The sequence below is a fragment of the Erpetoichthys calabaricus genome, chromosome 1 (genome assembly GCF_900747795.2).
Source record: "Erpetoichthys calabaricus chromosome 1, fErpCal1.3, whole genome shotgun sequence".
Taxonomy (NCBI): Eukaryota; Metazoa; Chordata; class Cladistia; order Polypteriformes; family Polypteridae; genus Erpetoichthys; species Erpetoichthys calabaricus.
In genome coordinates, this window is record NC_041394.2 from 318,013,177 (window position 1) to 318,038,828 (window position 25,652).

General features: G+C 39.6%; 1 protein-coding gene across 1 annotated transcript in view; it reads left to right on the plus strand.

The window, feature by feature from the left end:
• tmtc1 (transmembrane O-mannosyltransferase targeting cadherins 1) overlaps positions 1 to 25,652 on the plus strand; it is a 607,165-nt gene that overhangs the window by 412,844 nt on the left and 168,669 nt on the right. Inside the window, exons 10-11 of the mRNA XM_051929219.1 lie at positions 9,396 to 9,563; positions 21,396 to 21,509. Coding sequence (XP_051785179.1) covers positions 9,396 to 9,563; positions 21,396 to 21,509 — 282 coding nt within the window. The remainder of the gene's footprint in view (positions 1 to 9,395; positions 9,564 to 21,395; positions 21,510 to 25,652) is intronic.

The window sequence follows — 25,652 nt, forward strand, 5'->3', positions numbered from 1 at the left end:
TCTTCCTGTCCCTCTATAAGGAGGTTCACATTTTTGTTACTACCTGAATCATCCATCCATCCATTTTCCAACCCGCTGAATCCGAACACAGGGTCACGGGGGTCTGCTGGAGCCAATCCCAGCCAACACAGGGCACAAGGCAGGAAACAATCCCGGGCAGGGTGCCAACCCACCGCAGTACCTGAATCACTTGCCCTCTAACATCCTATTTTGAGGTTGGATTTTTGCTCAAAGATGTGAGTTGACTGTGATTTTTGTGCACCATGCAGCACGTTAAAAGGAGAGAGTGAGAAGTGCGGGGAGAGGCATTTATTTGCACAGATATATAAATCCAGTTAATAATACAGTCTCACCAATCTTGACTGTTGAATTAAGGTGGAAGAAATGCTAAGGCATATAATGGCATAGCTGTTCTGTGCTGACTCAGCATATTTAGAAAATAAGCTCTGCTTCTAAAACATATAAAATTGAAGAACATCAGCAGAAAAAAAAAATCTTTGTTTACACTCTGCTTGCACTGTAAAGCACGCACAGCACATTCATTCTGCATCAGCTGTTTGGGCCACATATAGACCAGGTGCCTTAATATAAATAAAACAGACATCGGATTGGATTTCTTCACCAGTTCTTATCTGGGCATCAGGACCTGGCATTGTAAATGTGGCCTCTCTCAACTAGTACAACAAACAACTTGCTGCTCCCAGGTGGTGTCCTTTCTCCCTTTTGGGGTCTTACTGAGTCTTACCACCTTTTCTTGTCTGGCATTATCTTCTCAATTTGGCAACCTGTCACATCTTGAACATATACTGTATTTGGCCTTAAAAATAAATATCTCCAGAAAAGACACAGCATTTACACTTAATACACATAAATAACAGAATGTAGCAGTGTTTGTTGGTATGATTTTGTTCAGATTTTAGGTTGTGACACAAGGTATCAATTTCAAACAGACCTTTAGCGTTAGTACTTTATTTTTAATTATTTGTTTGTTTAATTTTGAACCTGTTTTTTCAGGTGTGATGTCCTTTACTTGTGCTTGCTACATAAAGGTTGCATTCTTCTCCATTGTATTTCTGAATATGCTCTGCTATTTATAATGGACTTAGATATTTTACTACATATATATTCACAGTTAAAACAAATAGTTTATATAAAATATGCAGTGGTACTTGGTCTTAATATTTTTTTCCTAAAATGCAAAAATCATGTAATATAGATCAAACATTATATTTCATAAGTTGGAATGTTAAAAGTTTCAGTAATGCTTTAAAAAAGGAAAACATACTATGCCATCTCAGCTCTTTGAAGTAAGGGATAATATTTTTGCACAAACCAATTTAAATACCAAGGCTCAATTTCAGACAGATTTCTAACTGCCTATAGAAGGAGGAGCAGAGGATTTTTTTTTTTTAATTTTTGAAACAATAGCAAACTTGAAAGAGCAATGAATTATACTGATTAGGAAAATGAATGAACCTAACATTCATTTTGTCTTTACATACAGTGCATCCAGAAAGGATTCACAGCGCATCACTTTTTCCACATTTTGTTATGTTACAGCCTTATTCCAAAATTGATTAAATTCATTTTTTTCCTCAGAATTCTACACACAACACCCCATAATGACAACGTGACAAAAGTTTACTTGAGGTTTTGGCATATATATTAAAAATAAAAAAACTGAGAAATCACATGTACATAAGTATTCACAGACTTTGCTCAATACTTTATCGATGCACCTTTGGCAGCAATTACAGCCTCAAGTCTTTTTGAATATGATGCCACAAGCTTGGCACACCTATCCTTGGCCAGTTTCGCCCATTCCTCTTTGCAGCACCTCTCAAGCTCCATCAGGTTGGATAGGAAGCGTCGGTGCACAGCCATTTTAAGATCTCTCCAGAGATGTTCAATTGGATTCAAGTCTGGGCTCTGGCTGGGCCACTCAAGGACATTCACAGAGTTGTCCTGAAGCCACTCCTTTGATATCTTGGCTGTGTGCTTAGGGTCGTTGTCCTGCTGAAAGATGAACCGTCACCCCAGTGTGAGGTCAAGAGCGCTCTGGAGCAGGTTTCATCCAGAATGTCTCTGTACATTGCTGCAGTCATCTTTCCCTTTATCCTGACTAGTCTCCCAGTTCCTACCACTGAAAAACATCCCCACAGCACGATGCTGCCACCACCATGCTTCACTGTAGGGATGGTATTGGCCTGGTGATGAGCGGTGCCTGGTTTCCTCCAAACGTGACACCTGGCATTCACACCAAAGAGTTCAATCTTTGTCTCATCAGACCAGAGAATTTTCTTTCTCATGGTGTGAGAGTCCTTCAGGTGCCTTTTGGCAAACTCCAGGCGGGCTGCCATGTGCCTTTTACTAAGGAGTAGCTTCCGTCTAGCCACTCTACCATACAGGCCTGATTGGTGGATTGCTGCAGAGATGGTTGTCCTCCTGGAAGGTTCTCTTCTCTCCACAGAAGACCTCTGGAGCTCTGACAGAGTGACCATCAGGTTCTTGGTCACCTCCCTGACTAAGGCCCTTCTCCCCCGATCACTCAGTTTAGGTGGCCGGCCAGCTCTAGGAAGAGTCCTGGTGGTTTTGAACTTCTTTCACTTACGGATGATGGAGGTCACTGTGCTCATTGGGACCTTCAAAGCAGCAGAAATGTTTCTGTAACCTTCCCCAGATTTGTGCCTCAAAACAATTCTGTCTTGGAGGTCTACAGACAATTCCTTTGACTTCATGCTTGGTTTGTGCTCTGACATGAACTGTCAACTGTGGGACCTTATATAGACAGATGTGCACCTTTCCAAGTCATGTCCAATCAACTGAATTTACCACAGGTGGACTCCAATTAAGCTGCAGAAACATCTCAAGGATGATCAGGGGAAACAGGATGCACCTGAGCTCAATTTTGAGCTTCATGGCAAAGGCTGTGAATACTTATGTACATGTGCTTTCTCAATTTTTTTATTTTTATTAAATTTGCAAAAACCTCAAGTAAACTCTTCACATTGTCATTATGGGGTGTTATGTGTAGAATTCTGAGGAAAAAAATGAATTTAATCCATTTTGGAATAAGGCTGTAACATAACAAAATGTGGAAAAAGTGATGCGCTGTGAATACTTTCCGGATGCACTGTACATTTAGGAAAACAACATCTTTTTAGTTTTTCTCTCTTTAATTCCCAACAATTTAATTTTATCTTTAGTATCTTATTATAGTAAGAGATTTAATTGTATATTAAACCCTATTTTACCTAGGTCATCTGCATCTGAAATTATGATGCTATTTTTATTTTTGACTATTCTACTCCTATTTTGAAAATCAAAAAATTAGTCTTTACTATTTGATGTTTTCAAAAGATGTGTTTACACCAAGGTCTTTTGGTCTATTTTTTTTTTAACTGTGTTACAATTTCTCCGAAAATTCAGTGTGTTTTGTGTAGACAAGCCAATTGCCTTCTGATGTGGATCATACAATACATAACCATAAACAGATGGTAACCGATTTGTGAAATACCAATGGCTTATGATTTTCAAGGGACTCTTGCTGTATATGTCCAGTAACATAGGATAAGTCCAGGTTTTCTTAATCTTTTAGCATCCTGCACCAAACCATATATTAAAGATTTCATTTTTTTCTAGGATGTTTTTTTAAGCACAAAGAGCAACTTCATATTCTAAGAACCCATTAAATTATGAAATGGTGCTTGGAGAAGTAATGGCTGTATGAGGAAACACACAACCCAGTAAGGAACCATATAGTGCCATTATTTTTAAGAGTGTAGTGGAGAGTAAAAATGCAACATTATTCGGTTAATTGAAAATTACAGAATTAAACCCCTGATTTGGAACAAACGCCTACAGAATCTGTCATATCCTCTGCGATATCTTGCAGGAATACTATGGGAAACACTTAAACATGTATGTGTATTAGTACATGTAGTACATTAGTACATGTGTTCCTTAAAGCATCTTTGAGAGACAAATAATCATCAACAGTATGATTAGCCCCCCAAGAAATTTCAAATAGAATTCAATAAGGTTTTAGCTCAACAGCTATATGTGCATTATGCATATTCTGTAATGTTGAACTTGTTGCTTGTTTTCAAATATGATTCAAGGAATTGCAATGAAAAGAAATGAAGTGCATTGTGAAATGAGGTCAGTGGTAAGGTGTGAATTTAAGTAATTGGGTCCCAGTGCATGCAGGCTCAGAACTGGAGTGGGTGTGCATACCAGTGTTTGTTCCGAGGCTGATGCCAATGTGTGTAGATCAGTCAGGTGCCTCATTCACACCTCTGAGTAGGCAGAAGACCACACCTGCACTCAGACAGGATATACGGGAGCCTACATGGCAGAGGGGGATCAACAAGAAAAAGCAAAGATCAGAGAGAAAATATTGAGAGGATTGAAGAGATGGATTGATTCTGAATGCGACTGCGAGAATGAAAAGTGAATTAAAAAAAAAAAAAAAAAGCTAACCTTTACCAGTATCATAAGTTACACCGGCTGTTACAGACTGAAATCAAATTTATGTTGTTATTCTAAAATTGTAAAAATAAGAGCACTCCACTTCTCGAAGTGGAGCCGTGCAGGATCGAACTTGCCACTCTCAATTTCCTCAAACGGACATTAAATTTATAAATTGGTATGCACTGTAAATCGTTAACTTTAAAATGTCAATCGCGGTTATTTCTGTTGATTAATTCATGCTTTTTTACTTAGAGTCAGAACAGGAGCTTTTTCAGCTTATTCAGCTTCTGATCTGACTCAAACAGCGCCAGTATAACTTCACACCCGATCTGACGCTGTTCGTTTTCAAATAATATTGCATTACTTCGACGATGTTTTCTGATTGGTACTATTCGTGTCATAAAATGATTTCTTCAAAACGTCACATATATTTGTCTCTTTCTTGTTTTAAAATGTGCGTTGTAGCACTCAGCAACTGGCCACCTGCATGTTCTTGCGCACACTGAATAAGACAGCGCTATATGCAATCATCAGATTCAAATGTTAAGTTATATAGCACGGAATGGAAATCAGCAGTTCTTAGCATTCCACCACGCAAGCTGTCATATCAACCGCCTACTGTAACTTGCTTTCTGTTTTCTTCGGTTATAGTCTTGAATAAATGTGCACTTGTGTTGTTATACTTTTACATCAACATATGTTCCTGTGTTTGAGCTACATGGGCATACTCAAAAAATACACGTATAATGCCACGAAAAGTGCATGCAGACACTTCAGTTCGCAAGCATTGGTACGACAATGCAGCCACAAGTACACTTCAGAGCTTTAGCGCGTCTTTATGTGAAAACAGCAGTGTCAGATGGGGAGTGTCTGATGATTGCATATAGCGCTGAAGTTACTGCTCTTTACTATGCTTTCCTCTGCATGTCCTGGAGTACAAAAGAAACAGCATACAGCAACACGTGGGGACTGGCAATATTGGGGGAAAAAAACACGCGGTCGTATGTATCGTGATACACTGCAGAACTATAACGCATCTTTAACAGCAGTGTCAGATGGGGTAGGAAAGGATCCTGAACGCGACTGAGACAATGAAAAGTGAATTTAAAAAAAAAAATAAAGCTAACCTTTACAAATATCATAAATGACACCGGCTGTTACAGACTGAAATCAAATGTATCTTTTTATTCTAAAATAGTGAAAATAAGAACACTTCTCAAAAGGAAGTTGTGCAGGATCGAACTCATGACCTTCTGATTCTCAGTCAGCGACTGATACTGTTGCGCCACGGAAGCAGTGATATCTAATGTGTGTCAATGTCACACACTAAGGCGGCTTTTTTTGGCGGTGGCTTTTTTTTTTTGTACCTTTTGTGAAAGTGTTTCTTTGATATTTGGACTTCAGGCTTCATACATTATATAGTTTATGCCTACATTTTGTCATTTGCTACTAGAATATATAAAACGTTTTTGTTTTAACAATGCGTTTACACAGATTGCTGTAGAAATGCAACACATATGAAATGCGTGTGTTCCAAATAACAATCTATTATTTCTACTCTAAAACTCCACTTCACTCCCAGATAATCAATCAAGGCATGAGCTGGGAAAAGCTCGTTTACATTCTAAGTCGTTGGGGGGATGGAATAGCCGGCTGCTGGCAGCTTGTCTTTATCAGTACATTTAGATGACAAAAGACGCTGGCGGAGAGGTGAGAACGGTTTTAAGAAGCGATTTAAGGTGGGCCGGATCTACGAGTTTTTTCGTAGGCTCTGGTAATTCTAGTGTTAAGCTGATATACCAGCAGTCACCTTATTGCGTCAAATGTGTGATTCTGTTTGTTGCAGGCAGCGTGGTTTATTTACCAAGACACGTTTAAACTGAATAAGAGTATATTGTTGACAATGAGCAGCCTTTGTTATATTAATTTAGATCAATTTTCCTTTATTGTCTCAAAATTGTTCAAGTAAAGACAAGTGAAATGATTAATCAATAGATGGACATTTCTCATTTCACATTAGCTGGTAGAATGAATATTGTTTACATTTATATTCTTCCAAAGATTTTATGCTACAGTATAGTGCTGTAAGAGTTCATGTATTCCTATATGGATAGATATATAGCGATTTATGAAGACCAACTCATCCAACTGAAGCGCAGAGTACTGGCTTTGGTGCAAGCATAATAAGAACTGCCATTCCATGTTTTCTGATAGGACTATTATTTAGAATGGCACAGTATCATTTAAAAGTGGTACCTTGTCGATCACAATTTTTGCCTTTTCCCTTAGCATGGCATTCGCCATTATGATCTCTCCCAGTCTGTGCTGCCAACAGGGACACACATTAAGAATAAACTGGTAGTATTAGTCATTTCCTTGCACATTACATTTACCAAACTGTTGGAATGAGAATTACAACAATGGTATTTTTGTTTATAAATGATCTTACTTTCATTTTCACTCCTGTTCTGTATTTTACTCACACTTACAATGTCATTATAATTGCTATATTTACATTTTAGAGTCCCTTATTTAAGTCAGAAATCTCTAATACCTCTTCTGTTTCAACCACTATTGTTAAGATTTTGACTTACAATCTCATAGTAAGTTACTCCAAAGAAATAAAATATGAAGAATAATAAGTGCAACAGTCACGCTACACTCACATTTCAAAATAAAAACCATTCATCCAAACTATCACAACAGTAGGCTGCTGAGTTGCAGCAAGGATGTAATTTCTACACTGACTGTTTTCTTTTCAATGTGTGACAGGCCTTTACTCCTCTAACACTAAACACTGAAATAACATGAACTGATGAGGAAAATGAAGAGATGAGCTCAACATTCATTGTAGTATACACAAAGGGTCCAACTCCAGAAAATGCCTGACAACTTTGGGTTTTGGTAGACTGTTAAATCAGTCAAGCCAGTGACTAGGCAGTTTCTTGTTCCATTGCTTACACCCAAGATTATCACAAAAAAACTATGGTAGACAAAAAGAAACAACCACGGTAAACATTCTACGTTTCTAATGAAATGCCCAGAGAGATACTATTTTGGTTGCACTTTGTGAGGAGACTTGCCAGCCCAGACAGCGAGACATCAGGATAAACACAACAAATTATGGATATTGTAGAATGATGTAGATATTGTATCATCTACAGGCCAGACCTGAAAAAGTAATGATGCTCATCTACCTGAAAGATATTTGAAGAGGCAAAACCAACTTGACCTTTTGATTAATAATCTAGTTAAGTGGTGATGCTTGGTGGGGGCTAGAAAACAAACCGTTATCTGCAAGTGCATAGAAGTGTGTTTATGCACTAAGGACCATTGGCCTGTGTGCATGACCACCCATGAGCCTAGGGAAGGATCTTGCCTTGGATGGACTCATGGAGCTGGGGTAATTGTGGCAGATGGTTTTGCCACTGACTCAAAGTGAGCAGTGTGAAGCAGAGTTGGTGCTGTGAATGCACAGTCATAGGACAAAGTAGATTTGAGTGCATGGTGCTGCGAAAGATAAGAGCAGCATTGCCATGCAAATGAGGAAGGAGACAACAGTCTTGGCATGCAAAGTGTGCAGAGTCCATTCTTCCACAGTGCATTGAGGGGCAGCCTACCAGAGATATTGTCAAGTGTGCAAAGTCCATTCCTCCTTATCTCATCTACATGTTGTTACAATACTATAAGTCTGTTTACAACTTTTAATTCCACAGAAAATAAGTTCATAATAAAATAAATGCAATAAAAAAATCATGATGCAGCAGCTTCAGTTAAATGCTGTCCACTATGTTTTAACAGATTGTCCCCTTTTCATGGAACTGTGCACTATGTCCGGCTAAACATTACTGCAGGTACCTGCAGTAGATAGTACAGCAATGTTATCATGCCACCTGGCTCACTGTTTGTGAAATCCCGATACTCAGACACAACACCGAAGTTGCTCTTACTATACAGATTCACAGTATAAATACTCACAGTTTGCAGTTCTTAACCATGCTTATAGCTAGGGTGAGTCCTTATTTCACTATATTCTTTTCTCTGGACTCAACATGAGAACCATTGCAATGGTGGACCAGTTCTTTGAATTTAAATTATATTTTGAGGCTTGTTGGGAATCATGGTCTTACATTTTATTGATTTTCAAAGGCTGATAACAGTTTATTCTTAAAGACTATGGGATTCCACGATTATGGCTGCATGCCAGCAAGTATTCAACAGTAAGATAAACCAGTTGAAAGTGGGAATGGAATGCCAGTGGTTCATTTTGTGGCCTCTTCTGTTGCAATTTTGATGAATAGTATTTTAAGGTGTAGCCAAGGCACAAATAGTAACCAGCTTATAGGAAAGAAGGTTGCATGTAATGACATTCTTCTCTTGGCCTCACTTTACCTCTTGTGTTCACTGGTTCTTAGATGAGTGTGATGTTATCATTATGAGAATTAGTGCCTTAGAGATTAAATCTGAAGACCTCTTCCACAAAGAGTGGTTTGCTCTTTGTGCATTTGAGGAGATGTATGAGCCACATTATCATCTTGTAACAACAGACTGGTTACCTTGACCAACTAACTAATTGCCATCATATACCTATGCTGGAAAGAGTGAATTTATAACACCACAGGGCTTCTGCAAGTGAAACACTCATCCTTTTTATTCTTTTTTTTTATTTTTTCTGGAATGCAGTCTGACTATGGGAGAATGCATTCTGTTTGAGGCACGGTTTTCTGCTTTGCTGGTCTTTAGCTAAAATAAAGATTGGTTTGTCATGTCAGAAAAAGGGAGAATACCCACTTTCTCCTTCAATGACCCCAGAGTGAGGATAATGATACATTCTGAGTAAAGTGTGACGTAGTTTAAAGTGAAATGTAACACACTTTGAGATAAATAATCCTGATCTTTTCTTGCATTTTTGTGTTTTGCAGCATGGGATACTGCATTCTGGTTGTTCATGGCCTAAACAAGTTGTGGTCTTTAGTGGGCAAGTGGGGAGCTGCTGCCCTCACAATTTCAATGCTACTGCTACTGTTGCTGTTTTCCTGGAAGACAGTGTGGCAGAATGAAATCTGGCTTTCCAGGGAGTCTCTTTTCAGGTAAGATCAAGGTTGCACATATTACATCTTTCTTCAATTTCTGGGAGGTTTCAATTCCATTATAACAGACCTCAGTGTGTGCGTCTTGGGAACTGCACGTCTGACATTGTGGTCAGCAACACAGGAGCGCCACAAGGGACTGTACTTTCTCCGGTCCTGTTCAGCCTATATACATCGGACTTCCAATACAACTCGGAGTCCTGCCATGTGCAAAAGTTCACTGATGACACTGCTATCGTGGGCTGTATCAGGAATGGGCTGAAGGAGGAGTATAGGGACCTAATCAATGACTTTGTTAAATGGTGCGACTCAAACCACCTACACCTGAACACCAGCAAAACCAAGGAGCTGGTGGTGGATTTTAGGAGGCCCAGACCCCTCATAGACCCAGTGATCATCAAAGGTGACTGTGTGCAGATGGTGCAGACCTATAAATATCTGGGAGTGCAGCTGGATGATAAATTAGATTGGACTGCCAATACTGATGCGCTGTGCAAGAAAGGACAGAGCCGGTTATACTTCCTTAGAAGGCTGGCTTCCTTCAACATCTGCAATAAGATGCTGCAGATGTTCTATCAAACAGTTGTGGCGAGCGCCCTCTTCTACGCAGTGGTGTGCTGGGGAGGCAGCATTAAGAGGAAAGACGCCTCACGCCTGGACAAACTGGTGAGGAAGGCAGGCTCTATTGTTGGCATGGAGCTAGACAGTTTAACATCTGTGGCAGAGTGAAGGGCGCTCAGCAGGCTCCTATCAATTATGGAGAATCCACTGCATCCACTAAATAGTATCATCTCCAGACAGAAGAGCAGCTTCAGCGACAGACTGCTGTCACTGTCCTGCTCCTCAGACAGATTGAGGAGATCGTTCCTCCCCCAAACTATGCGACTCTTTAATTCCACCCGGGGGGGGTAAACATTAATATTTAACATTATACATAGTTATTGTCTGTTTTTTCATTTGCATTATTATCATTCTTTAATTTAATATTATTTATTGTATCAGTATGCTGCTGCTGAAGAATGTGAATTTCCCAGTGGGATTAATAAAGTATCTATCTATCTATCTATCTATCTATCTATCTATCTATCTATTGACTAAAAACAGAGAACAAATTTGAAACATGTGCCAGGCTTTCCTTCCCACCCTGCAAAACACTGACTTTAACACAGATTGCAGAACAAGAACAATTTCCTTAGGTCAGTAATAAACCACAAACATTACCTCTCTACATATGCATAACACATAACAGACTTACTCAAACCAGATTAATCCATTTCATTATCTGGGAGGTGGATGGCTCCCATCCTGGCAACTGCATTGGGCACAAGTTAGGAGTCAGACTTGAGAGGACCTCAGGCCATTGCACTGCACAATCATTTATACATTTGGATCAGTTTACAGTTAGCAGATAACTTAACCTACATGTTTTTGGAGATGTGGGAGGAACATCAGAGTACCTTGAATAAAACACACATAAAACAGAAGAAGAATATGTAACATCCACATGGGCATTAACCAGGCAGCATTGCTAACAAGTTTGGGACATACTGTGATACATGACATTTTCCTTCTTATATTTCATGTTGCATAGGAGCATAGCTTACAGTGAATTCTGGTGTTCTGCCTCCATTTGTCATTTGTTGTCTGCTGCCCTGGATATGGATAGCTCCACTTATCCAAAGGACTGCATTAAAGGATTTGCCATTTTAAAGTTTGAATGTGTAATTAATGTATTGGTTAATTGATTACAGATTGTTTTTCCTCTATGACTTTCATTGTGAAGGTCACTTAAAATCCTAATGAACCTGTCCAGCAGGTCTACAATTGGCTAAAGATTAGCATGAACTATTGACATACTGTAACACCATCTTAGTGTGGGGTATTGAATACCTAGTATTCTAATATTGCAGTTGTGATGTAGGGTGTGATGAAAGACTCCAGAAAATGGAGAAGGGGATGAAGTAACTGGAAGTAAACAGATAATGACGGGTTTTTTTTCTCTCTCTGTTGCTGACCTTGTGGATTTTTACAACCAGTCCCTGAGCAGTCTCCTGGACTTCCACGCCCCTTTAACATCTAGGTCCGTCTCATTCTCGTGCTCAGCACCTTGGTATACCTGCGAGCTGCGAAAAATGAAGGTGGCTGGGCGTGTCCTTGAGCGGCGGGTCAAGGCCTCTGGGCTGACTGTCCATAAACAGGCTTACAGAGAACACTTGAGAGCGTATGCAGAAGCTCTGAAGGTTGCACGGTCCAAGTTTTATTCCACCATCATCAGAAATGGCTCCAGCAACCCTAAAAAACTTTTTTCAACCATAAGTCATCTTGTCAAACCTCCTTTACCTGCCCATTCTGAGACCACTGATGACAGATGCAACATGTATATCAACTTTTTTAAACAAAAAGTTGATAATATCCGTTTACACCTCTCTACCAAGGATATCTTGCCCTTCCCAACTGTTGACTCATTGTCTGAGACCGTCCATCCTCTTTGCTCTTTCTCTGTTGCCACACGGGAAGAGGTGGAGGATGTCATCAGGAAAATGAAACCGTCTACTAGTTCCCTGGACCCTTTCCCCTCACCCTTGCTGAGGGCCAACATTTCTGCCATCTCTCCACTTATCACCAGGATAATAAATCAGTCCCTCCTGGCTGGCCATATTCCTTCTGCACTAAAAACTGCTGTCATCAGACCTCTACTGAAAAAATCCACCTTGGATCCTGAAGTTCTCTCCAATTATAGGCCCATCTCCAATCTTCCATTTCTCTCCAAAGTTCTGGAAAAAAAATAGTTGCAGCACAACTTCACGATCATCTCAAACTGAACAATCTGTTTGAAAAGTTTCAGTCTGGTTTTCGCCCTGGCCATAGCACTGAAACAGCCCTGGTCAGGGTCACCAATGATCTTCTGATGACGGCAGATACTGGTTCACCTTCACTACTTATCCTCCTTGACCTGACAGCTGCTTTTGACACAATAGACCATAACATCCTTCTTCACCGCCTGCAATACACTATTGGACTCTCAGGAATTGTTCTAAATTGGTTTACATCATACCTGACTGGCAGAACTGAGCATGTCGCCCTTGGCAGCGCAAAGTCCCACACCCACAACGTCGCCTGTGGTGTTCCACAGGGCTCTGTGCTGGGCCCTATCCTTTTTACTATCTACATGCTCCCCCTTGGAACTGTCATTGGCAGACATGGTTTATCGTTCCATTGCTATGCCGATGACACTCAGCTTTACCTCAGGACTACTTCCACCTCCTCTACTGCTCCTCTGCCAACATCTACATTGTCTACCTGCCTGGAGGAGATAGAGGCTTGGATGAGGCTCAATTTTCTTCAGTTGAACAGATCCAAAACAGAAGCCATCTTAGTTGGTACATCACATCATCTTCGCTCTTCTACCATCACCAGTATTACTTTCTCTGGCCAAAATATTCCTCTTTCCACATCTGTTACTAATTTGGGTGTTAGAATGGACTCCCAACTTACTTTTGACACCCACATCAAATATCTCTGTAAGTCATCTTTTTACCATCTCAAGAACATCGCCAAACTCCGCCCATTACTCACCCTGGCAGATGCAGAGAAGCTCGTCCATGCCTTAGTCTCTTCCAGGCTGGATTACTGTAATGCACTCCTCATTGGGATTCCTGGCAAGAGTATCCAGAGACTCCAGTATATTCAGAACAGCGCTGCCAGGATCCTGATGAGGGTGCGAAAGTATGATCACATCACCCCAATCCTGAAAACCCTTCACTGGCTCCCTGTTTCATTCAGAATAGAGTACAAGGTCTCCCTTCTTACCCATCAGTGCATTTATGGACATGCCCCTCTTTATCTACAGGAACTCCTTACCCCCCATAACTCCTTACGTTCCCTCCGCTCTGTACTCACTAACACTCTTCAAGTCCCCAGAACTAAGCTCAGCAGCATGGGTGACAGGGCGTTTTCATCGGTGGCGCCGAGGCTGTGGAATGCCCTCCCTGATTACCTGAGAGCCCCACAGTCGACTGAGGCCCTTAAGCGAAACCTAAAAACTCATCTTTTTAGAAAGTCATTTTGTTAAAGTATTTTATAGACTCTTCTGTTCTTTTTTTTATTTTATTATTCTATTTTTACTCTGTAGCACTTTGGGATTGCTAAAATATAAAGTGCAATATAAATAAAATTTATTATTATTATTATTATTATTATAGCATCTGAAGCCTTGACAATTTAGTGTAAGAAGAAGGCCAGACAATGATCTATTTAAAAATGTATTCTATTGATAGCTAAAATGTGAACATAAATAACCTCACCCAGAATAAAAATATTAGGCAAGGTCTTCAGGTAGTGTTTGACATGAGCCTAATGGCCAGCTAAGCTATGCAACTGTATGGATCTCTTAGCCAAAGAAACTAGGTGAAGGTGCCAGTTGAGCTTACTAATAGCAAGCCAAATCAGTGTCTGACAGCTGTAATAGCCAAAATCTTCAGGCATAAGCAAAAGTATGCAACACAAAAAATCTCAAGAACAGATTTCAGACAAAACATAACACTCTAGATCTATTGAGTGATAGTTTGCCCTTTTGGATGAATATCATACAAGCTCAACAGACTTCCAAGAAAGGCTTCTCTTAATGAAGAACAGACGGATTTGGTTTTACTGATAATAAGAAATTAGGACACCAGTGAAGTTCTGTTAAGTGCCATATTTTTAAAATGTTACAATGATTAGTGTTATCTCCTAGGATATAGGTTTCCTCAGTTTCTAACTTTTCTGGGGAAAAGCCAAGCAAAATGACACCTTTTATTGGCTAACTAAAAAGATTACAATATGCAAGCTTTCGAGGCAACTCAGGAGGGGCCTGAGTTGCCTCGAAAGCTTGCATATTGTAATCTTTTTAGTTAGCCAATAAAAGGTGTCATTTTGCTTGGCTTTTCTCTACATTCATAATGGCTAACACGGTACAACACCCTAGTACTAACTTTTCTGGCAAATACACTTTATGTATAATCTTAAATGTCTAGCTATAAAGATATAGTAATGTGGAAGTAAAAAAAAACTAAAAACCTTTCCAAGGAAGACAGGATAAGTTCAATTAATTAGATTTTTTTATTCCGTCACAGATGAGTATGTGGATTTTACGTTGCAAGGCAGAAGAGCAAAATTACATTTTTGTCAATTGGTTTTTATACCTTTTTCTTCATTCCCCTTATTTCTTTAAAGATTAACATAATATCATTTACTTAAACATTTTTTTTAAGTACGCTAATGGGCCATCTGTTCTTATTTTTTTTTTCACTTGTCAGATTGGACCCTGTCTTATGACAGACGCCTGTATGAATAACCTGCTGTTATAGAAAAATGGCTTTGTCAGCTATTAACCCTTAGTAGCTTGCAAGCAGTTAATTTTTCTTTCACAGTAACAAAAAATAAGGAGAGATCATAAAGGTTTGAGGCTGCACCTGTTGTTCTCCATATGCTGTTAGTGAAATGTTACAGCAAAAGGAGAACCACAAAACACACAATAACAGCTGAGACATTTTTCCAGATGTAAGTCATCAAGTAGACTACCTAAAGATGGAGGTGGAGATGGTTAACAGGTAAAACAGGTGAAAGAGCCAGGTTCAGGAAGACAGCAACCTTAAGTGATGTCATGGATCTTAATCCGCTGAACGTCTGTTCTGCAGATTGATAAAGAGAAGAGGCATTAAGAAACAGCACCAACCTCTCACTTGAGGTAGAATTACCATTTGATGAGCCCAGGCGTACATGTGTCACTGTTTATATACATATGTATATATAAAATGTGTGTATGTATGTGTTAGGAAAAATCCAATTACAAAATTCCCTAAAGGAATTTAACCTTAAGAGCAGGTTCATCTGTTTGCTAACATGTTTGATGTAACAGATGTGGCAGTCCCAAGGAGTGTGACGATGCGGGTTCTGCTCCACACTCCCATCGGCTGTTAGGGAGCCCTTGAACCCAACACCGTCGGTAATGTCATCGATGAGCTAGACAGTGAGTCAATAAACAATTGAGCAAGGGGATGATGTATAAAAGTGAAAAGTGCTTTTATTCAAATAGAACAAAACAGTGTTCAAAATAAAGTGCTGTGCAGTTCAAATGTCTTCTTTAAATAAATAAATAATTCACAAAAAAGCAAGTGAAAAACCAAATGATCAAACGTGGAGGTTAAAATCCATTAGGAAAACTCTTCTAAAAACCACAAGGTAAAATGTCACAGGAAGTAATATGTTAAAACCAAAAGCCCGGTGTCTTCTGTTTCCATGGCGGCTCCCCTGCTACACCCATCTGGACTGCTCTACAGGAGAGTCGCCTACCTGCAGGATCAGCTGCCCTTCAATCAGGTCTGGTAGCCCTCCGACCCTTGGCTTCGTCAGGCTCCCAACCGGACCAAGACTTTGGACCATTCCCCAGCGGCCAAGGCACTCACACTGAGGCTACACCAGACCAAAGCCTCATCGACTCCCGTTGCCTTCTACAGTCAGTCGACTTCTCCACTGGTCACTCCGGCTCCTAAATCGCTCAGCTGGAGTGACTACTTTCTCAGCCCCACTGAGTGTTGGCCAAACACTCCCCTCGTGGGCTGTCCTCCCAGCTGCCTGTTTTCTCCAACTCGGTCGTTCTCCTTCTTCCTCACACCGGCTCTCTCCACCTGCTTCCTGTCTTCTCTCTACCTCTCGTTCTCTCTTTTCTTCTTTCCTTTTTCCCCCCTTTAACCGGCTCGCGCTTCTGTATATAGGCAGAGAGGACATGGCAGCTGCAGCCCATTAGCCACAGGAACGATCACGGATGTGGGCAGTCCCTCACCTGTGCACTTAGGTGAGAAATGCCCACACCGCAGATCGCCCTGCGGCTCGCTACAGTTACCACGCCCCCTCGGTAAGCCGCGAGCGCGGCGATTATTTATTTAAAACAAAACGGCCTTTGTTGGAAGAGCTGTGGACCCATAACACCACAGGGAGCAAATGTGTTTTGTGAGAAACAAAGATTATAAAGGTCTTTCATTTAGCAGTCAACAAGACATTAGCCTGAGATGTTAACATAGTTAGGACACACAATTTTATTTTCCTGAAATAGTTTTTCTTTTGGTTGTTTGAGCACTAATCTTTTTTTTTTTTTTTTTGATTAGTCAAAGATCAGACACTTTACTATTTTCACTGTCTTCTTTATCATGTACATTGTATTGCCTGGCAATATGCTGCATCCATAGGAGTAGAATGGCAGCATACATTTAAAAACACAGAAAACAATAAAAATTCAAAACAGCAGGAAATATAAATTTATAAGGTATCAGAATAAAAGCTTTGCAAAGTAAATACTAATATGTGTCTGACCATGTTACTGAAATAATGATGAAAGGCAACAGCAACTGGGAATAAACAAATTCAAAACCAAAAAAACCCCAAAAAACTATGCATTCCTGACATTTGCTTATTCCTCCAAACATGCCTTTTTTGAAACGATGCTGCTCTTGCAGGTATATGTTGATAAGTGGATGTTTCTCATCCAAAGCATCCCATCTCACAGTTTCTTGTGTTACATTAAAAATAAAGTGCCCCAAAATAAATGGTGTCAATGAGGTACAGGAGTGTAGGGTTTGTACTGTGACCCTGAGTGTAATTTGTTTTTTTTCATTGTCTGTTACATCATCTTTTGTGCTGTGACAGTACACGCTGTTAAAGACACAAACAACAATCCTTCAGTGAAGACAGGAGGACATCACAAAAGCCTCAGTCTAAGTAAAATATACAATCTTGCAAATGAACCACTTTCATATTCTATGGTGCTATATGTGCCATGGTAATCAAAATTAAGTCCCATTGTATTTTGGAAGGTCTCTAGAGGAGGAGACTACCAGTCACAGATCAAGCCCTGTGGTTATTATTGTACACACTGGGTTTTTCATTCTTCCTGCTGTATAATTTTTTTTGTAAATTCACATTTTTACTTCTCATTTTCTGAAATCACTTTGGGAGTTTAACAATAGCCTTCAAGATGTCTTTACATGTTTCATTTTAACATACACCTCTTCAAAGAGCTCATAGAGCAGTGCAATTACATTATTTCTGTTTAAAAAACAGGTGTCATGCAATACAAACTGTTTCTAAAATATAGGCACAAGTGGACTGGTTTCTTGTTTATCAGCCACTACCAAGTTACAATGTGATCTGACGTTTGTAATTATCAGCTGCTTAATTTTAGAAGGATTTAATTTCAGAAGAGTTAAAGGAGTCATCTCTGATTATGGAGCTGTGGTAAAATGAGTGCAACATTCCAAGTCCTGGAAATGTTGAAGGCATCGGGGCATGTCTTTTAAGAAGTTAAAATTAATGTCACAGTATGCAACTTCTAGTCAAGAGGTATGTCAGATATGCTGACTGCAGTCTCAAATCTCATTCCCAGACCATGTCAATTTAAACAACTGACAATCACTGCTCATGTCAACTTTACTGACTGAGAGCCAGCTTTCCAGGACAGCCATGCTTGCCTATTTTTGTGACAGCTGATAATGTGCTGCCTGACAGAGCCAGTGCTGTACGAAGGGTTAATAGGTACAGCAAATTCAGCCACAGTCTCTGCCCTTGTTCTTTTTCCTTTCTATTTTAGTACATAAAATGTGACACTTCAGAAAGATAAGCCTTTTTTTCTGTTTGTGTGTTTTAAAACATGTGTGTTCCTTATTTCTTGTCACTGCATTTTATGCATTACAGTAAATCCCCGCTCTATCGTGGTTCAGCTATCGCGCCCCTGCTATATCGCAGAAAAATTCAATAAGTACATCCTACCTGTAGTGTACTTTGCAGCCAGTTCATAACAAAGCATACGGTTTTCAGCAGCCACTACGGTAGACAAAGAATTTCGTGTTACAGTACCCAGATGATTTCTTACAAAGCCAGTTATTGGCTGAAAGAGGAGACTCAACCAATCAGAGTAGATTTTCATTCTATTGGGTTCTGATTAGCTGCTGCTAACGTGGTGTAATCTCACAAGAACAGCGAGTGTGGGTCCCCGACGAATCGCATATCACGTACCTTGCTTGTGGTCTGACTTTTGTGAGCTTTTCATTTGTTTTAAGCCCTATGATGGCTCCCAAGCGTCCTGCATCTTGTAAGCTTTCTGGTAGTAGTGAGCCTAAGCTCCAGAGGAAGACCTTGACCATACAGGAGAAGGTAAAACTCCTGGATATGCTTCGGGAAGGAAAGCGCTACACAGACGTTGCTCACCATTACGGCTTGAATGAATCGATGGTACACTACATCAAGAAGGATGAAAAGAATATAAGAGCCACCGCATCACTTTCCTTCAGTCAAACAGCAAAGAGGGTGGCAACTCCTCGGAATAAAGCCATTGTTAAAATGGAATCTTCATTGGCTCTTTGGATCAATAGCTGCAGAAAGATGAAAAAATTCCTTTGGACACAAACATCATTAGAGAGAAGGCCAGACAGCTCTATGCCACGTTCACTGAAGGAGGTGACGACCATGCTGAAGACCCCGATGCTTCCAAAGATCCTCAAGAAGGACCATCGGCAATAAAATCTGCAGCCAAACCTACTGAATTTAATGCCAGCAAGGGGTGGTTCGACAGATTCCAGAAACGTTTTAATCTGAAGAACATTTCCCTGTGTGGCAAGGCTGCATCTGCGGATAAAACAGCCGCCGAGGAGTACACGAAGGCGACATTCAAGGCAATCATCGAGGAGGGAGGTTACAAGCCAGAACAAGTGTTTAACATGGATGAAACTGACTTGTTTTGGAAGAGGAGGCCTTCTCGTACCTTCATCATGCATGACGAAGCACGAGCCCCTGGATTCAAAGCACACAAAGACAGATTGACTGTGATAATGTGTGGCAGGCAATGCTGCTGGCCACATGATAAAGCCAGGGGTAATTTATAAGGCTAAGAACCCCAGGGCCCTGAAGAACAAGAACAAGCACCTGCTGCCAGTTTATTGGATGCATAACTCAAAGGCTTGGATTACAAAATCCCTCACTGCTGACTGGTTCCACCAACGCTTCATTCCAGCAGTGAAAGTGTACCTCGCTGAACTTGGCCTTGACTTCAAGCCAAACAACTGCAGGCAATGATAGACGATTGGGATCCCGAAATGCTTCGGGTGTTGCAGTTTCACAACGCAATTGATTCAGCCATTGAAGTCTATAAAAAACTCTTCGCCCAGAAGAATCAACGCCAGCAACTGCCTATAACGATGTTCCTTACCCCAAGAAACAAAGAAGGCATGCCTGCACCTTCAGCAGAAGTTGCTATCCAGCAGCAGAAAGATACCCCTTCTAAACCACCTGAAGGCGAACCTTCAGAAGAGCTGTAAATTGCTGCAGCTTATTCATCATCATCATTCAAGTTATGGAGTGTATCTTCACTGGTGAGTACCCATAATGAGTTTAAAATGTTTTTATTTTTACATATTCCTTTACGTATACAGAGAGAGAGAGAGAGATGTGTATACAGTATTTTTTGTTGTTATTTTTATTATTATGATGATGATTATTATTATGTTACTCATATCTTTAGCCCGACATCCGCATATCATATGTGTATCCAAAGTGTGTTTTAATAAGTTTACATGTGTTTAAAGCGTGTGGGAGGGGTATTTTAATGCTTAAACTCTAAAAAAAAATGTGGTCTTTCTGTATCACGGATTTTCACCTATTGCTGATGGATCTGGAACGTAACTTCCACGATAGGCAGGGATCACTGTATACTTCCTTCATTGTTTGTCAGATCTCATGCATACACAGCCCACTCCTACAATTAAAGACAAAATTAAACCTGTTCGATTTTATTATTGTGAATCATAAACTAGTTGGTATGAATTACTGGGTATTTCACATTAGGTGATCAGCTTCACTTGAGCACACCACTGACTGCCTCCAACTCATTAAGATTACATATAGGAAGGCTAAGACTGAAAATTACTGGAAAAGTCATGTAATTTGACATAGCCTTAAGTCGAAGTGAAAAGGCTAATACTCATGTCTGTGCCTATGGATGGTAGAAACAAGTGGACACATTAAGCAAATTGTTCAATTAAAGGCGATACAAGCTTCTCATTTAAGAATGTGGCTGGAGCAATATCTAGCAAACACTCATAGTCCTAATCAGTTGAATGTGACAGCCTTATTTAAATACACATCTTGAGATCAGAAACAAACAGCAAGCCAAGTTGGTGAAATATACCAATTACAAGGCAGAATCTGCCTTCATGGGAGCAGAAACTAGTGGGTGCTATGGCCCCCTAAAAGCTGAATTTAAGACCTGTGCTGTAGTTGCTACTTATTTTCTCTGCATAACATGAACAACGAGATGGCAAGTCTTTTGTTTGGAAGGTTTGCTTTCTGTAGTCTGCCAACATCTAAATGGAAATGAGAGGCAACAGCTCTACCGCCGGTCCTCAAATCTAGTTCCAGCTCTTTAAGATATTGTTTAGTTGAGCTCTTCAAAGCTAAGTCTGTTGACAATATGGGTGCCAAACTCTGAATCGTCTTTTTGAGGGCAGCAGCAATCTTCAGGGCAGCTATGTGATCCGCTAATTCTGCTCCACTTCAATGAAAATTTGCATTTCTATTGAGCTGCTATTGTTTAAGTCTTAATGCTTGTACAGCAGTCCTTGTGAAGGTTTGGCATTGATTCAGAAAAATGGAGAAAAAAAAGAAGAAAAAAATGAACTGTCTAGCGGTAGCTAGATTATGTACCTTTTAAATACTGTGTTTGTTCAATATTTGTGAGCAGAAGCACATTGCTTGGTATCTTTACTCATTTTGAACATTTTGCTGTTTTTTTTTTTTTTTTTACAGATCTGGAATTCAGACTCTACCACACAATGCAAAGGTGCATTATAATTATGCTAACTTCCTCAAAGACCAAGGGCGCTATCCAGAAGCAGTCCACCACTATGAAACTGCCCTCAAGTAAGTTAACGCAAATTCTTGTAAATGTGAGTGGGTTGCTGCATATCAGCATTTGAAAGAATGAGATATGCTGACACACAAAGGTAGTTATTTGAGTATAAGGTGAGACACCTTGAGGAAAAGCAACTGAGTACTCCATTTGAAAAAGATGTATGCTGGATACAGATGTGAACAGGGGAAATGTCAGTACACTAGAATACAGGTACCATTGGGGGTGGAATTTTCCAACAAAACAAGAAGTGATTCACACCAAAATCAGGAAGGCACACATATAGTAGAAGGGATTGGTAGACAGGACATGAACAGTTAATCGTCGATCTTTAAACCAGTAAGCAAGCAACTAATTATAACAGAATGTCAGTCCACAGAAAAAATGAAGACTTCGGAGACAACACATCTAGGCTGCTAACAATCAGGTTATGTTTGCCTTATCTTCCAGTAAATGATAAGAGAAGGCACAGAGAAAAGTACTGACAGGCCACCATAGTGCATACAGCCCAGGATAAGAGTAAAGATATACTGTATGTACTGTAGTTTCTCCAGGTGTCATCATTGCTCTGAAAAGAATGCAATCCTAGATAGTCACAGATATCATTAAGAACAAGTCCTTTCCATGAGACTTTCAGGTAATGGATTGAGGTTTGGTAAAATATGCATGTGTGAAACATGGGTTAAATTAGCTCAGAATTGTACACTGCACAAATCTTTTTCAACTCAAGTCTGCTGAAAACATACCCAGGCCAAGATCATAGTTAAGAGTGATGTCATCCAGCATCTGCTTCACTGGGTGATATTTTGGGATTGTCCACTGCTCAGATCTTTTTGGAATAAAATCTTCACTCATTTTTGTCATTTGGGTGCACATAATCTCTAATCCTCAAACATCTCTGCTTGGAGTAACATCTGATGGGTCATTGCTGTTTAGTGCTCTATTTATCTAGCATGTCATGTTGTCTTGCTCAAATTAAAAAAATCTACTATCCCATAGCATAATGGGAAAAATTATGTCCTGTTTTATTTTAACTATAGGGAAAATTAAAATCACTTTACCAGGAGCATTCCGAATATTTTTTTAGATTTTAGCAGGAATTTATTGGTATTGTCCTGAATTAATTTAGCACGTTAAGCAACTGCTAATTTTTGGACACTTTTGAATTTCTTTAAATATTAACTTACATAAATCTTCCTTCTTTCCCTTCATTTTCTGCTCTCTAGATAGGAGAGGGAAGTATTTATTCCATTTTGAGTAAGTTGTAGTATTGTATACATTATTGACAGTAAAATTTCTTAAAAGAAGTAAAATACAGATTAAAAAATGTATTATAAAAGCACAAGTCAAATATGGAGTCCAAAACAGGTAAAAACTGAAGAGTTTACAACATTGAAATAGTAGAACACTGGAAGAATATAAAATTCTGTTGCAGTCACAAAAGTATACGGTGCTAGAGCAATGTCATCATCTGAGCTACTTTCATTTCCCCTGTTGTTCCTTTCATGTTGCTTCTCTCTAATTGGAATTTCCTAACAGTAGACAGAGGTCAGAGTTGCTAGAGGTAAATCTATATATATAAAAGTCAATGTGTGTGTGTATGTATGTATGTATGTTCCAGCATCACTTCCGAATGGCTGGAGAGATTTTCATGAAATTTCGTACACGTGTTTCTCATTGGTCGACTAAAAATACTGTAGGGTGAAATCAACCCTAACCCCACCCCCTTCTGGGTAGGGTGGGGGGTGATTTTGCGATCTTGTATGCATGTTATCATCCAGTTGATAGTCAGAATGACTAGCAGAGGGCGAACTGGAGGTGACTGCCAGCATTCTTTATGTTTGAGCAGCACCACGCCCCTGTTGCTTTTGAAATTCAATAGAGTTGGCCTGTTCCGAGCGTCAACTGGATGATAACAGACATAACTGCAAGACAAGCACACTAGTGAGTCTTCATTGTTTGTTAATTTATTTTTATTTTTAAAGTTGTGGGTTTTTTTAATTATATTTTTCTCAAACAATTAAAAAAAACACTTTATTTTCCTCCCTGGCAATGCTGGGTTTTTCAGCTAGTAGCAAATAAAATTAGAGGCTAGAGGTGAGCTCCAGCCAACTCCTGACAGTGTGTAGCTGTTGTTATGCCAGTCACTAAAAAATATGAAACATTCTGAAAACCTTCATTGAGGACACCCAACTACTGTCTTCTTTTCCAAACTCAAACTGACTGCTCCAAGTTTTCTACTGGCATGATGTTTTATGAAAGTGACTGGGAGATGTGTGTTTACTTCAGAAACAAATTTAATTTTTTTTTTCTCAAATTGGACAAAGCAGCTAAAGCTGCTGTTGCATCATAATTTATGAAATTGTATCAGGAGGGTGGTCCCTGGCAACTCTTTGCCTGCTTACAGTAGCTTTCAACGTGAATGTGTAACACAGTTAGAAATTAAGCAAAAAATAATTTAAACCTTCCTATAACAAAGAAATTAACTTAAAAAAACATTAAGTCAAAGTCTGACAATTAACTTTTCACGATAATAAACCAACTAAAACTAGTTATTCAGAGCAAAAAAATATGTAAACAGGCAAGATGGGCTTTCCAGTTCTCAACATGTGTGAAGTACCTTACATAGCATTGAAAAACTGGGTTTGCCTATAACATCTAGTACTTTAAGGGCTGTCGACTTTCAGAGATGTAGGGATTCCAAGGGAAACAGAGGCAGCTCTTGGCTTGTATCTTTGTTAAAATTATGGAGTTGCCCTCACTCCTCAAGTGATTCAGTAGTGACCTGGAAGTATGCCCAGAAGGGGCTTTATAGCCATATACCAAATGGGAAGGTGAACAGAGGAGTATCTTATGCTTTAGTACTTTTCTGTCCAAATGGATAACTTAATATATTCAGGACTGCAATACATATGAGGGACAAATTCTTTGCTGCCAAGCTTCTAACAGTAAGATATAACATGCAAACAATAGCCCTGTATACTGCAGTATACAATAAATATTCCTTGTCTCTATGACACACCTAATGTAGGTCTCTTTGTTTGCAATGAATTTGTCTCTGCAAATATAGGGCATCCCTATGTTAAATGCTTGTGTTATCACCTTATGGTGCTTATTCGCTGATTTGATTACCAGCTATGTTTATTTACACCTGCTTGTGAATACAGACACTCTATCAGGAAGGCTGTTGGCTATAAATTGTCTGCTTGTGTGCCTATAGCTGACTGGTTCTTCACCAAAGATAGGTTTGTTCTTTTCACTTGCTCTGTATGGGGGATAAAGCAGCATATAAAATGAATGTTAAACATGTGCATTTGGTCTAATTCTGAGCAATAATAACCAATGTTTTGTGAAAATCACTATATAAAAATAAACTTAAATTACTTTCACCTGGCTTTCAACCTGTTTAGAGCACTTTTTATATTGAAGCAGTTCTGTTTCCCATAGTTAAATGATTAATTAAATCTTATGTTTTGTCTGTGTGTATTGAATGAGAGGTGTGCAGAAATTAATGCTGATGCATGCAGGAATTCAAGATCAATGCACAATAACACTAAGGAACTGACAAGAAAATCTTACAGATCAGAGTCTTCAGGCATAAAAACAAAAAGGAAAATTAGCACCATAAAGAGATGAGGTGCTTAATAGATGGATGGAGAATACAGATGTACTGTTTGTCAAAGACTGATACGAAAAGCCAGTACTTACTTAGGAAATGACAGGTCCACCTATAATAAAATCACTATTGGAGCATGTTGTAAAGAACATGAGGAAGGGGAAGGTGATATGCCCAGATTAGATAACAATAGAAAGGATAGAGGCAGCTGGTGAAACCGGATTAGCTCACTTAATAAAAATATTGAACAACATCTAAGACATTGGAAAAATCCCTAATGACTTAACAAAGGAGTATTTTTCATTTATTGAAAACACCTGGGGCTTGTCACGCATGCATGTGTGTGGCTCTCCTGACAGGTTCAGAAGGTGCTGCCACTAACGTTATTTCCTCCACAGTACCTGGAATCCTCCCAGTGAGGGCACCTAGCCCAGCCCATCCCATCCCAGTCCCATGAGAAGTAAGTCACCATACTCCTGGAAGGAGGCCTCACTTGTAAAAGGATCGTACCGCTAGGCACACCTTTCAGAGAGTGACT